The 15,987-nt window shown below is 37.9% G+C and overlaps 1 protein-coding gene across 4 annotated transcripts in view; it reads right to left on the bottom strand.

Moving 5' to 3' along the window:
* The window catches only part of KHDRBS2 (KH RNA binding domain containing, signal transduction associated 2), a 564,684-nt gene that overhangs the window by 379,213 nt on the left and 169,484 nt on the right, over positions 1–15,987 (bottom strand). For all 4 annotated transcript variants that reach the window (XR_011471860.1, XR_011471859.1, XR_011471861.1 and 1 more), the window contains exon 3: positions 15,454–15,570. Coding sequence is in view for 1 of the 4 variants with exons in the window: in XM_070418330.1 (XP_070274431.1) it covers positions 15,454–15,570 (117 nt within the window). In the remaining 3 variants the exon portion in view is untranslated. The remainder of the gene's footprint in view (positions 1–15,453; positions 15,571–15,987) is intronic.

The raw sequence follows: 15,987 nt of genomic DNA, 5'->3' as shown, positions 1-15,987 counted from the left end.
AAAATCTGCTTTAACATCAGATGCGAGGGAGGAGATGAAGACTTTTAATATCACCACACCGGTGCACTGGCAATAAAACAAGGATCTTGCAGCATCTGTTCAAAGTCTGATGTAATTCTTTGGTGAGCATTCCCTTAGAACAATATAATTTTCTAAAGTATCAACCCTAGAGTGTGCAATTCTTCAGAGAAGGTTAAATTTCCCTCTCAGTTATAGCGTTTTGAAAATGCCACTGCTAATTACATGGGAATATTAGACACTTCATGAATCAATTTGGTAGAACTATTTAAATTGATGCAGAAGGCTTCATTTATCTAACAAATCTAATCTCTTTGACTAGGGAATCAGAATCTCCAGCTTGCTTATAAACTCTGGGATCTTAATTTAGGGCATTGCTGGAAAAATGTTCTCCAAAAACTTGATTTAGAAATGATTATTTGCATAATGAAAAATTAATAACTAATAAAAGAGTATTTCAGAGAACTAATAAATATTACTAATGTCAAGTAAATCATGCAAAAAATCAGAGAGTAAATATTCATCCAGTGCATTAGGAGTACATCTTTCTTAACTTTCTGAAAAATGTACAGTCCTGTGATAAATGCATTTCTTATATTCATGAAAATGATGGTATAAATGTCCTTGTGCTTTAACTTTTGATGATTTCAAAATTCTCTATCATGAAATCGTACATCAATACAAAGACAGATATGAATCTTCATAAGAGCTTGACTCACAGAAGGCAAAACTGGAAACAATATAAACTACCATCTAAAGAAGTAATTCTAAATTGTGGTGTAGCCACACAATGGAAATCTTCTCCGTGATGCAACAGAACAAACTACTCATACACACAACAACATGGACACTCCTCAAAAACACCGTGGTAAGTGAAAGAATGTAGGAGAAAGTCTCTACTGCATAGATCAAATTCTGGCAAAAGGCTAAATGATAGCAACAGAAAGCAGACCAGTGGTCACTAGGGACCAGGGGTAGAATAAGGCCCAAAGGAAATTTGGGGGTGACAAAAGTTTTCTTTATCTGGATTGTGGTCATACAAATATAATTATGTATGCCTGTATACTTTAAAGTGGGAGGTCTTCATATATGTAAGTTATCCCCTAATACAAGTAAGGCAAAAAAAAAGAAAAAGATCTGGCCCTGGTGGTTTTAATAAAATCAATGGTTAGAGGAAAAATATCTGCACTAAATTTACATTTTTGGCTTATAATTTTAGTAATATTTTATAGCAATGTAGAAGAAATGTTGAATACTGTGGTCAATTTTCTAATCGATAAAACTACATAGGGATGAAGAAGTGAGAAAAACTATCCTCCTGAAAAGGAAACTGGGCTCTCCCAACAGAAAGATTTCCTAGAGGAGCCCAGGCTGACCCTAGGCTTCCCCTGAGGATGGAGCTAGAGTTGCCGAGTGGTTACCTCACTGCTCTGCATGTGTTAGCGCTAAATGCAGACAGCAGCCAAGCCCCAGTGCACTGGCTGCTGACAAAGGCAGCACGGGTGCGCTTGTCCCCTTTTCCATCCAGGGTATGCACTATCTTTAAAACAGAAGAGAGGATGGATCAAGACATTTTCATAAATAAATTATAATAAATTACTCAATTGTATAAAGGCCAGATCATGTTGAAGACTCATGGTCAACTCAACCTTCTATAGTGTATGGGTAATTTTATGTATAATTTAAAATAATGTGCATCCATTTTCTATTTATGTACCTTGGGTGTAATAGTTTAAGTAACATCAAGAGACAACCTAGTAAAGTCTATCTGTTGTAATGTTATGGTTCCTTGATATGAATCTGCTAGTTAAAGCAAGATTTTCATGAAACTGGCTGGTCTTCATGTTTATTTTCTTTCTTACATCTAATAATTAAATAGTTTTTAGCAATTTCCCAGTGATCACAAGCAAAATAGTCTCTTCAGTAAAGGACACATATGTAATAACTTAATCAATAAAAAATTGTTTTAAAAATGAATGAATTAAACTAATGTCTTCGCTTCCCTGTCACCTTTAACAGTGTATAATCCAACATACTATGTGCCTGTGGGTGTGTATGATTTGGAAACACATGTTATATCTCTGATCAACTGACTAGAAACTAACAACCACACAGGCTCCTCATAATATTAAGGGTTGCTCAATTTGAATTACTATGTCCCAGAATATTATGTTAAAGCCAAAGAGTTTCAAAACACAAACAACCAAAAATCCATAAAAATGTAGTTTTACTTTTCTCATACTATGAAATATTCTTTAAGAAATATGATAATCAACCTGGCAGGCGTGGCTCAGTGGTTGAGTGTCGACCTATGAACCAGGAGGTCCCGGTTGGATTCTCGGTCAGGGCACATCACATGCCCGGGTTGTAGACACGATCCCCAGAGGGGGCATGCAGGAGGAACCGATCAATGATTCTCTCTCATAATTGATGTCTCTATCTATCTATCTTTCCCTTCATCTCTGAAATCAATAAAAAAAAAATTAAGAAAAAGATAATCATAAGAAAAGGTTGCACATTCTTTCATTTTTTATAATACAAAAATTTTATTAAATATATTTTTATTGATTTCAGAGAGGAAAGGAGAGAGATAGAAACATCAATGTTGAGAAACAATCATTGATTGGCTGCCTCCTGCACACCCCTTACAGGGGATTGCGCCCACAATCCAGGTATTTGCTCTGACCGGGAATCAAACTGTGACCTCTTGGTTCATAGGTTGACACTCAACCACTGAGCCACACCAACCAGGCAATACTAATTTTTTAAAGAATAGTTTATTGATTTTTAGAGAGATAAGAAGAGAGAGGGAGAGAGACAGAAACAGCGATGTGGCTGCCTTCTGCACATCCCCTCCTGGGGATAGAGCCCACAAGGCAGGCATGTGCCCTTGACCAGGAATTGAACCAGTGATCTTCTGGTGCATGGAACAATGCCCAACCAACTCAGCCACACTGGCCAGAGAACCACATACTTTCTTTATTATTATTATTATTATTAAATAAAGTATGAATAAAACTTTTAAATCTGAAATGTATAGAACTGCAATCCTGAAAATATTAACTCAAGACGAGGTAGGATATGTCTATTCAGTTGACTGCTTACTATCTTATTCTTTATTGTTTATGCTCCTGGATTTATCCGGGTAACTGTTGACTTAGATGAGTTTTATTTAAGTAAATATGATATTGGTTGTGCTGCTGCAGAAATAAACATCACTCACATATTCTAGTAATATTCAATAAGACAGAAATGAGAGTTATTCAAACACTGGGAAATTATTCAGGCTTTAAATTACTTTAGCTTTAAGTTATTTTAAAGGTAGATAGGTAAAAAGAAAAAAAATTAAGAAAGACTGGGAAAGACATTCCATAAAAGTGCCAAATGATAGGAATAAAATATTTTTCAAAACATGCAAATGTTATAAGAGAAAAACAGTAAGCCTGTTATAGAGAAAAAAAGAAGCAGCAAATAGAACCTAGAAATGTGAACATTAAAACATTTGAAGACATTCCAAATTCTCTGAATCAGGCCTACATTTTGCTTGCCTCTTTTTTGTTATTGTTATTAATCCTCAACTGAGGATATTTTTTTCCATTGAATTTAGAGAGAATGGAAGGGTGTAGGAGAGACAGAGAAAGAGAAACATCAACATGAGAGAGAGAGACACATTGATTGGTTGCTGTCTGCATGCACACTGGCCAGGGCCAGGGATTGAGCCTGCAACCAAGGTAAGTGCTCTTGACCAGAATCAAACCCATGACCCTCCAGTCCATGGGCTGACACTGTAGCCACTGAGCAAACCAGATAGGGCTGTTTGCTTCTTCTTTTAAATCCCATAGTGATGCTAGAATTGAAGTTGTTCATTATATACCTATGAAGTCTAGGTGGTTTCTGATATTTAGATATCAATTGAAAATATATAAAAGTGTTTTCTGTATTGACATTTGGTATGCTCCCAGACAAATTAAGTGCTGTTAACAAGAAGTATTGGACAATTGTGGGCACAGTTCACAGAGAATGCCTTGTGAATGCATTCCTGGAAGAGTAAAAACATTGTCCTGGCTGCAAAAAGTCAAGTGGGGTGATCAATTGTGTTCATAGCAAAATATGTAAAATTTCATTTGTATCCTGAGCATTTTATTTTCCTCATTTCGACTTCACTCTTAGTGAACCAATACTCACAGAAAGCAGAAGTGAACTTGGTAATGTTATTATTCATGAGGCTGAGGAGCTGGTGAGTCCTTTGTTCAGCATCACTACCTGTAGCCTGAGTACAGACTTCTTTCCTTTTTATCAAGATTGTCAAGAGCTCAAACAATTCTCAAGTACTCATGACAACTCTACTTAGCTGAGGAGTGATTATATATATATATATATATATATATATAATGACTGAGAAAACTACCATTAAACTTTTAAATGACTAGTGAAATTAAGTTATAAGGAGAAAACAGAATAAGAAATCAAATAAACATCACTACAACTAATGAAATCCAGAATCCAAATTAGTGCTGATAGTGCACTTGAGTTAAGTGCAGAATTTTCTCTTTAGCAATTTCACTCTGGGCCCATTATCCTCTTAACTACCCAAATGCTAGTATCTCTAAATTCCCCAAGCTGTGCTAGAACAAGTTGTCCAAGTTTCTCTTCAAAGAACATAGTTTATATCGGGGTCAAGTTTCAACAATTTAAAGCAAACCTTTAATGGCATCTTTCTAAAGACATACACAGCAACAACAACTTTTCCAACAAAGGCTTTTCTAAGATATTATATAACATTATTATTTAACTTTTTAGATAACCATCCTCACCTTGTTTGACATTGAAATTACTCATAAAATTTAAAAAATGTGTTATGTCTTACTATGCGCAATGTAAAACTATTTAGGAAATATTTATTTTAATACCCAATTCTATTAGAGTAATGACGTAGTTAGATGGGCCAGTTGCTTTGGTTACTGTATATGTGAGCAAAGCAAAGATAGGATCCAAGGTAAAAAAAATAAAGCAAATATTATTAATATTTTTAAACATGTAGTGAGAGAGTAAAGCCACTAAATATGTAATATATGTAGTACTAAATGACATAAAATATAGTAATGCCATATAAATGTATATCACTAAATACATTGAATCACCATAATATTCTGCTTAGAAATTCTCCCTTAATATAGGAAACTGGTAAAAAATAAGTAATTACAATGGATCTATATATTGCAGGTAATATTGATTGTCCATGTACTGTATAACTTAATACATATCTAAGTTTTGCTATCTATAAGAAATATAATAAATAACTTATAAAGAAACAAATTTAGTTCATATTATCAGCACAAAAAATGCCATATGGTTCTTTTTTTGGCTAAGACAAATCTTTTAAAAATCAACTTGGTAAAAAAGAGGGACTAAGAAAAAAAACATATTGTCTCAATCATGGTTTGGTGCTTTCTATACGGTGCAGTTTATTTCCCTTCTGGGATCCATCTAGCATCCCTGATAAATGCAGGAGCTCTTGCTTTTTTAGGTTGTAGTAAAATTAAGAAGCTTTACAAAGAAATTGGAATTACCTACCCAATTAACCTTAAGTCATGTGACATTAAACCAGACATTCAAAGGTGCAATACTTTTTAACTATAATGTTCTATGGAGGGGGTTGCGGGGGGGTCTATGTCTTATAAAATGCCTGCACTAAGAAGAAATTGTTGAATTAACTTTCTTGGAAGACTTCTCTCTTACTGGCAACTCTGAAATAAAACTTTGTCAGGTGCTTCAATCATTTGATTTGTGAACAGGCATAAATAAATTGAAAATAAGCAGTAAGTTATAGGACAATAACACAAAACATAAAACACACAAATCCAAACAAAACCCCAGACATTATCTAAGTCTATAGTAATTGCCATGTAAGGGCAGTAGAAATGCAAGAGAATGGATCTAGTATTTGGAAAGTCGCTAACAATGTTGAGAAGAATATATATGTATACTAGAGGCCCGGTGCACAAAAATTTGTGCACTCGGGGGGGAAGGGGGGTTCCCTCAGCCCGGCCTGTGCCCTCTCGAAGTCTGGGACCCCTTGGGAGATAACGACCTGCTGGCTTAGGCCTGCTCTTGGGTGGCAGAGGGCAGGCCCAATCCCTAGGTGCAGCCCCTGGTCGGGCTCAGAGCAGGGCTGATTGGGGAGTTGGGGCGCCGCCCCATCATGCACAGAGCAGGGCGGATTGGGAGGTTGCGATGCCACCCTCAGTCACGCTCAGGGTAGGGCTGATTGGGCGGTTGGGGCACCGCCCCCTGTCACACTTAAGGCAGGGTCCATGGGGAGGTTGTGGTGCCACCCCCTGTCACGCACAGAGCAGGGCCCATCAGGGGGTTGGGGAACTCCCCCCTGTCACGCACAGAGCAGGGCCCATCAGGGGGTTGGGGAGCTCCCCCCGTCACACACAGAGTAGGGCTGATAAGGGAGTTGGGGCACCGCCCCCTGTCACGCACAGAGCAGGGCGGATCAGGGGGTTGGAGCACCACCCTCTATCACACACAGAGCAGGGCCGATCAGGAGGTTGGGGCTCCACCCCCTGTCACACACAGAGCCGCAGGGTGATCAGGGGGTTTGGGCGCTGCCCCCTGTCACGCTGATCTGGTGCCAGGAGGCCTCACTGCTCCGCTGATCCCGGTGCTGGGAGGCATATTACCCTTCTACTATATAGGATAGAGGCCTGGGGGCCGGCTGGTTTGCCCTGAAGGGTGTCCTGGATCAGGGTGGGGGTCCCCATTGGGATGCCTGGCCAGTCTGGGTGAGGGGCTGAGGGCTGCTTTCAGGCTGGCGGTTTTGACTGCTTTCAGGCTGGTGGGAAGCTCCCAACCACTCCTTTTTTTCTTTTTTTTTTTTTTCTTCTGGGCCAGCTTTAGCTCTGGCTCTAGCTCTGAGGCTTCCACTGCTGGTTTGTTTGCCGTTCTATAATCGAAACAATGTATACCTTCAGCTCTGAGATCCCAGCCGGCTATATTTGTTAGAATGTTTCAAACTGCCAGCTCAGAGGCCTGCAAGTCAGGCGGGGAACGTTGCAGTCTGCAGTCACTGGAGCAAGGAAGCCTCCCTGCTCGCTTCAGTGCATGGCTGCCAGCCGCCATCTTGGCTGACAGTTAATTTGCATAAGGATACGCTGATTAGCCAATCAGAAGGGTAGCGGTCGTACGCCAATTACCATGTTTCTCTTTTATTAGTGTAGATAGTAGTAGGAATGTGCTCCAGTTATCTAGTGTTGCATAACTAACCAGGCCAAACTTAGTTGCCTAAAATAACCATTTTATTATTGTGTGTGAATTCTGTGGGTAAGGGACTCAGACAGAATACAATGGAGATAACTCGAATCTACTTCCTGAACCTGGAGCTGTAGACAGGAAGATTCAAGCAGTTGGTGATCACCCAAATGTCTAAAGGCTGATAACATCTGGAGAGCTCTTTCCTTGCATGTGTAGTGCCTGGACTGAGGTGACTCAAAGACTGGGCTCAACTGGGACTTCCCACTGGTACATATACAAGGCCTCTCCATAAACTCTGACCTCCTCCCAGGGGACAGCTCAGGATTGTCAGAATCCTTACAAGGCAGCTTAGAGCGCCAAAACTGTGTTCTTGCAAATGAGGCAGAAGATGCACTGTGTTTCAGCCTAAGCTTAGAAATCATGAAGCAACACCTCCTCTGCAGTTTGTTATAAGCAAGTTGCTGGAACATCCAGATTTAAGAGGAAGAGAATTAGACACTACTTATCTACCTTTAAGTGGAAGTCAAAGAATTTGCAGCCATCTTTCAAACTGTCACAGAATGTGAAATTTAAATATTCCCAAGACATATCTGGCCTCTTTTGAGATTGGTTATATCTCATTTGAATTTTGGTTGTAATATTTTGGGTGAACAACAGGACAAAAACAGATAGGCTTCCTCTAAAAGAAGAAATCCATTATAATTCTGATTTATAAAATGTGAAATGTTTAGAAATTTCTCAGTTTTCTTATATTGGATTTTTAATAGCTTAATAAATAAAAATTCCCAACATGATGTGAGATAGCTTGATTCTGTGATTCCCTTATTTCACTCCTTGTGGGAAACAAGGGTGCAGCCCAAATAACAAATGACAATGGTGAAAAAACTACTGTACTAGTAACACTAAAAAGTATATTTTTGTATATAATCCTGGGTATATGGATGAGACATTAGTTCATAATGGTTTCCAAAAGCAGGTCTTAATTATAAAAATTAAAATAATTTTTTTTACGTGTGAATAAAATCTGACTAGAGAAAATGCAGGAGGCAGTGGGGAAGGTGAAAAGGGGTATAGAGGTGATAAATGGTGATGGGAAAATAAAGTTAAAAAGAAATAAAATATTAAAGTTCTTCAGCTAAAAGTTAAATAAAATAAACTATAACTTTGATTCCCAATACATAAAACATCGCTACCTCATGCTCTGTCATTAAAGCTTATGAAGAACTGAGCATGAGTAGATTTATGACTTTTAGTTTTTTTTTCAAAGGGCAAAGCAAATTATAGAGATTGACTCTATATAAAATGGTTGAAGATGCCAATGTGAAAAATTATTTCTCACTAATATCATGAAGTATTTCACTCTTCAACACAAACTTAACTATTTTGATGGTTTGGTCACTTGCAATCCAAATATATCATAGGTTGAAATAATGTTGTATTGGTTCACCATGGAAACACAGGTTTCAGTGTGTCCTCACAAAATATTTATATATATTTATAACAAAATGTTGCTCATGACATCTGCTCCTGTTCAAGTGGGCTATGTTACTGTAAGTTCTCAGAATTCAGATAAGAGAAACAGAAGAATACAGTAAAAAGCCAAAAGTCAACCCCCTACCTACCTGTAATTTATGATACACTCTTTGTTCTTCACAAATTCAAGTGATAGTCAAGCACAGTACAGTATTATGCTTATTTCTCTGTCTCTGTTTGGAAGCCAAGATGAGCAAGGCAGAAATCTTGAGACAGAAATTTTGTTGATCTACTGGACAGATTATCAGGGACACAGCTAAACTGAAAATCAGAGTATCTAGGCTCTTGATTTTGCGGGATTACAAATTGCTTTGTTGTTGGGGATATTAAAGAGTTGAAACAGGAGTCTATGTAACCAACCCCAGCCTGAATGACAAGCAGTGAGCACGGCCTCACCCCTCAGGATCTGAGAGACTACCAGGCTGTTTGATGTGCGGCGTTAGCCCAGAAGCCAAATGAGATAGGATGTCTGGTGCGGGGTGCACACTCCCATTGCCCACCAGGCAGCTGCATTACTTTGAAGATTTTTAGCTGATTTTATTGTTGATGAAAATCAATCGTGCCATGGAATCAGAAAGGATTTACTATAGTTGCCATCACCAAATACATGACATGCTATGAAATAGAAACTGCACTTGTTATTAGCATATCAAAGAGAGAAAGACTTGCCTGGAGAATTATCACACATTGTCAAATAAAACACTACCAAACAGCACTTTGCTTTGAACATATATTTAACTCATATGTTTTAAGACCCCATGCCATAATTTCGACCAAGCTTATTAATAGTGTGCCAGAACACCTTTCATTACAAAAGCACTTTATTTGCAATGTGGCCATTTGTGATTTCCACTTAAGAACAATAGAAAAGCATGCAAGAAATATGATTTCATGATTTCCTGCTATTTCCTCATTCTTACCAGGGAGTGTTCAGCCCTTGTCTGATTTTCTTGAATCTCTCTAACCTTTTCCCCTTGAACATAATGTTTGTTTCTCACTCTTTTCAAAGATAAGACTGAAGCCAGACCAGCGTGGCTCAGTGGTTGAGCACTGACCTATGAACCAGGAGGTCATGGTTTGATTCTGGTCAAGGGTGCATGCCAGGGTTGTGGCTCGGACCCCAGTAGGGGGCGTGCAAGAGGCAGCTGATAGATGATTGTTTCTCATCACAGAAGTTTCTATCTCTCTCTCCCTCTTCTTCTCTGAAATCAATAAAAATATATTTTTAAAAAAGATAAGACTGTAGAACCACTGTTTCCTCTCTTCTTCTGCACCATCTTTGCCATCCACATCACTAAAAATAGCAACACTATCTGAAGCTAAAGTCAGTTACCCCTGAAGAATCCTCAGAAGCTGCTGTTAGAGAAGCCGGCAGATGTGTGGTTATTTAGAACCAGCTGGCCATATGGTGCATGAGGAAATTAGACTTTAAAGACATTTCTGAACTGCCGGTTAAATTCCTCAGGTATTTTCAAATACTGCAAACATACTGTATATTTTACTTTCTAGATGTTCTAAGGTACCTTTGATCAACACAAATGAAAACTTAGCTTCTCTTCAAGATTCCTAGATGGTTTTAGATTGAATAGAAGGAGTTCACATATTCTGGGATTTGACCAATTTGGGAACGAACTCATGAATATAAGGTATGATTTTGCTACTGGTGTTATCTTGGATACTACTACATTTTATTTCATTTTTGTTTTCTTTCTTTGCATGTAGAGTTATTCGCTAAGTATAACAAACTAAAAAGAAATGTTTACCCATCACTACCAAAAACAAAAATAAATGAATAAAAACATTCAACTTGTTATAATCTTCTTACTACACCAGAACTCTAAAACTATTTTCTATATTATGCAGTTAATTTTATGATGATCCTGTAACAAATCTTAAAACTTTGTATTTTTCTAAAGATTAAAAAGTCTTGTTAGACCTATAAAAACAAAACCAAATGAGTTTATTATTCTTTCACCTACTAATTCAAATAATTGATAATTTCTTACTTTTTTTAAACAAAGTTTTAACCAGATCAGGCCATTTAATTAAGTTCTGTGAGGGCTTGAGTCATGTCTAATTCTTATTTTCTATACAGCATAATATTTATCTACAGTTGGACACATAGCAAATATGTAAGAAATATTTTTGCACAGTTACTTGGTGCTGACTTAGACAACTATTCAAATATCTCCTTCAAGGTAAGGATCAAATTTATGACATACATTGGGTAGCATCCCAGCAGTATACCCAGCACAGAGAAGCATCTGCATATTTCCTAGAAAGTTGAGCTAAGACAGTAATTATAAGCAAGGCTATTAAACCAGTTAGTCTGCAAAGGTATCTGACTATGGGGCTTCAGAACAGATGCTGACCCAGGCTTTGCCTGCAGGTGCACAAGGAGCACCTGGTATGCTTCAGTGAGTCAATTGTTTATGTATGTATGGATGGATGGATGGATAGATGGATGGATGAATATGTATTTATTGAATATAATTCTGAAAAACAGACTAGCTGTGTGTATTAAGCTCCTTAATGCCTGCTGATATAATCTTCAAACAAACACCACTAACTTATGTAGGCTTGAGCTACCAAGCACCATTCAATTTATACAAGCGGTTTTTCATTTCCTTTTTCAATGACTTTTGCCTTTGAACAAACAAAAAAACAAAAAAGGGGGTATTCTTTAATCTCAAGACTTACATGATTCATATTGTGTTCACTGAGGCCCTAAAAGCTGGCAAAGTTATTTGTCTAAATATTTCTAGCTCTTTCTTTTAATATCTTGGTTTAGTCTCCCTCTCTCTATGTGGCATTTATATTTATTTTATATATGGGTGAATATATGATATCATATGTGTAGTTAAATATATAATACATATGTATTCCATTAATATACATGCATATGCATACACCTTCTTACATAAATACATGCATACCTATAATGGTATGAGATCACAAGAGGGAAGAAAGAAGTCTGAAGACTAATCCCTGGGTTTGCAGGGCTGGACGAGAAAGAGGAGCCAGTCATGAGGACTGAGGAAAAAACAATAAAGAATTGATGAGAGTTAACTGATTGTAAATAACTCTTTCGATGAGTTTTGCTATAAAGGTGAGCAAAGAAATAAGGTGGTAGCTAAATGGGAATAAACATGGTTGTAAACAAAGATATGGCTACAGTTGTCATAATAGTTACACAGACGTGGTTACAGATAAAAATACAGATTCTCCTTTAGAGTCATTGCACCTGGAATTCTCTCTCTCATTTCTGATTTTTCTATCATTGGTTCCTTTTCGTTATGCAGAGTCCTACTTGATCATTGTATCAAAATATTGTTCCCACCACAAGTAACCTCTTTGCCCATCCTCTGTTTTATTTTAATCTATACCAATAAAGGGCTGATATGCAAATTAACTATCACTCCACGACAAAGATGGCGGTGCCCATAGCCACAAAGATGGCGGTGCCCATAGCCACAAAGATGGCGGTGCCCAGAGCCACAAAGATGGCAGCACTCATAGCCACAAAGATGGCAGCACTTGTAGCCACAAAGATGGCAGCACCGGCCAGAGCCACGGAGCAAGCCGGAGCGGGCGGGACATTTGGCTTCCTTCAGGCGGGACGCTTGGTTTCCTTCATCGCCCCATTGATGAAGGAAGCCAAGCCTCCCACAAGCCCTGGCTAGCCGCCGAGGGCCTGCCTCTGGGCGGCGGCCATGGAGCTGGCCGGAGCAGGCGAGAGGTGGCTCCGGCCTGGAGCAAAGGTGGAAGGTGGCTCCAGCCCAGAGCGAAGACGGGAGGTGGTGGCCAGAGTGAAGGCCCGGGTCCCGAGTGCCAGAGGGGAGCCAGTGCCGGCAGCCAGGGTAAGGAAGTTCTATTCGTGCACGAATCTTCATGCATCGGGCCTCTAGTCCTATATACTAAAAGGCTAATATGCAAATCGATCTAACAACTGGTCGCTATGGTTTGCACTGACCACCAGGGGGCAGATGCTCAATGCAGGAGCTGCCCCCTGGTGGTCAGTGAGCTCCCACAGGGGGAGCACCGCTCAGCCAGAAGCTAGGCTCACAGCTGGCAAGCTCAGTGGCAGTGGCAGGAGCATCTCTTGCCTCCTCACCTCTACGGAAGCGCTAAGGACCCCTCAGGGGATGTCCCCCTGCCAGCTTAGGGCCACTCCCTGCTGGCAGTCGGATATCTCCCAAGGGGTCCCAGACTGCAAGAGGGCACAGGCCAGGCTGAGCCCCTTGCCCCTCTCTCTCCCCCCCACCCAGTGCACAAATGTCATGCACTGGGCCTATACCACAATAATGATCAGTGCCTGAAAGTATAAAATGTGTTTATTCACTTGTTTACTGTCTGCTTCTCCCACTGGAATGTAAGCTCCAAGAGGAAAACAATTTTTGTCCCATTTTTACCTGTCAACTAGAATGGTGAATGGCACACAGTATGTCTAGTAATTACTTCAATTAATGCATAAATATATGCCTGTGTGGCTGTGTATATACATAAACACATGCACACTTACAGTGCAAAATCCATTGAGTTTTATGTGTATGTTAGAAAAAGAAAATCATATGAAATATTCCTGCCTGTTCAGGCCATGTTGCAGAGAAGCAAATATCAGCATAGTAATCTAAAATTTACCAATGATTTTTTTTTTTTAATTTTGAAGTGTTTACTAAGGTAAAGTTTTATGTACCCATGTGTGTACTTTTATTTCAGCTGTGTGTCCAACACCTTTTGCAGTTAAGGACTTATCTATATTCTAAAGAAATTTATTTTATAATGTAATACATTATTATTATTATTGCTACTGTTATCATTAAATGTTTTTATTTTGTAAAAGAACAATATAAATACACAAAGCATAGCCAAACGTGATGAACCGCCAAAAAGTAATCAATGCAAAACAGGACCTTAAATAACGGGTAATATCTGTAATTTAAACTTAATAGAAATTTAATAGAAGCATATTTGCTTCATGCTAAATTTTTAAATATTCATGCCGGTACCTAATGTGCTCACAGGGAAAAGGCATCCAATTTAAAACTTTATGAACAGGAAAAAATGTCCAGGTATATACGTAAAAGATACGTGAGTAAAAAATATACAGCCATCTGCATGAAAACCTCTGGGTTGGCAAAAATGACTGGGACATTTCTCTGGCCAGTGGAAGCTTATAGTTTAAGGAGAAAAACAGAAAATTTCAGTAAAATGTATGACATGAAAATAGAGTAATTAGCCTGTTATAGTTGTTCAGGAAAGCCCTACTGGGGAGATGATATCTGATCTAAATCTTGAAGAATATGTCAAAGATTGAAAACACACAATACCAAGTTTATATTTTAAGAGTGTGAGATATCTGGAGAAAATATAACAAAAAACAATATCAAACAATATACAACAAACAGATATAGATTATGGTGTCATTCTGTCCTCATCTATAGAAAATCTAAATAGTTTTTTGGAAGAGGGGGAAAGCTTATAACTGGGGTTACCACCTCTTAAATACTTTTATTATTTCTTCTACATGTACTCAGAGAAACTAACGGCAGGAGAATTGACAAGAATGTAGTTACTTTTGCAATTGTATACTGTATAGAGTAATCAAAAGTTACTTAAAATAAGAGACTAGTAAGAAGCATCCCCTTTGAAATGTATGGAATGGACTATCAATCCTTTCAAACAAAGCATCATTTGGAGAGTCTGCCTCAAACTCCACATGTAGACTTATTACAATTAAGGTAAAAGACGTTATGTATGCAACATGCACCAGTTCAGTGATATTTCTCATTATAAATTCCTTCATTTAAGATGTTCCATTAATAGTTAGAAGACACAATTCCTAAGCAATTGTCTAAGTAATACCATAGTCACAAAAATATATGAACACTTTATTTTCCATTTCAAACAAATTTAAAAAGTATGGCATAGTCAAATGATAATACCATAAAACATCCACCATTTCTCAATGAATTTTAAATGATCCTTTAGGAGTACATCCCTAGAAATACTTATTTTCCAAAGTGTTGAATTCTAACACAGGGACAATTACTATCAATTTATAAAATGGAGAAATGATAAAGTTCAGATGTGCAATAAATCAATTCAAACATCAAAGTTGATATATTTCTTAGGCTATTGTTCTTGTGGGGCCAGGTAAGTTGTTTAATATCATTGAAACATTTTTTAAAAGTGGAACTCTCTTAGATTGGGAGATAAGTATATAAAGTTGCCTCTGATAAAAAGATCAAAATGAAATAGAGCAGAGGGATAAGATGAATGTGATTAGGTGACAGAGTGGAAGAGAGAAAAGGTATCCTATCAGGGAATTAAAGAAAATAAGCATACACATATAGAAACATCCCACAGAAGATGCTCAAAAAGTAAAAAACATTTGATTATTACCTACACTAAGGATTAGAAAGAATAAAAACACAGAATTACATATTCTGAAAAAAAGGGCTGATAATTTGTTTTTATGTAAATAGAGGGCATATCTGAAAGGCAACAGAGTGGCAGCAGAAGGTGAAACTCATAGGAAATGATGGGAGAACCATTGAGATGTGTTTGTAAATTTGGCCGTCAGTGGTACAGGTAACCTCCTGTGTGTGTGTGTTAAATATCAAATTCAAAGTTCAGTACCTTTGCTTTGTCTCTCATTGATCCTTTGCCCAGGATAGACATTTTAGCACCTGTTTCTTCCTGTAGCCTCTTCAAGGAGTTTCCTCTTGGTCCAAGCAATTTCCCCACAAAATTGAACTAGGAAACAAAATCAATAGAATGGTGGTTTTAAGGCATAGAAGAAGAATTTGCACCAAGAATAATTAAGGGGTTATAGGCATTTCAAACTTCACCACTGAGAAGAGAGTTATGCTATACACATATACACCATGCACCACACACACACACACACATAAACACACATATACATGCACATACAAAAAAATCTATTTCAGACCTCTAATCTGGCGTCTATTTTAAAAGAGATGCCCCTTCCTAAATGAATGACAAATTAGTAATATGCTAAACTTATTATTTACTATATCAAATAAATAACTCACTTACTTAGGAAAGTAGGGAGAAGTGCTATGGTTTAAAAGGTGTCTAAAGGCATTTTTTAGTAATCACATTTGAAAGAAATGATTTTAACATGTCTATGCACTTTCAAAATTTCAA

The sequence above is a fragment of the Myotis yumanensis genome, unplaced genomic scaffold (assembly GCF_028538775.1).
Source record: "Myotis yumanensis isolate MYYU_CA2020_CCGP unplaced genomic scaffold, mMyoYum1.0.hap1 SCAF_6, whole genome shotgun sequence".
Taxonomy (NCBI): domain Eukaryota; kingdom Metazoa; phylum Chordata; class Mammalia; order Chiroptera; family Vespertilionidae; genus Myotis; species Myotis yumanensis.
The sequence above is the reverse complement of the archived record's forward strand: the minus strand, read 5'-3'. Positions and strand labels throughout refer to the sequence as shown.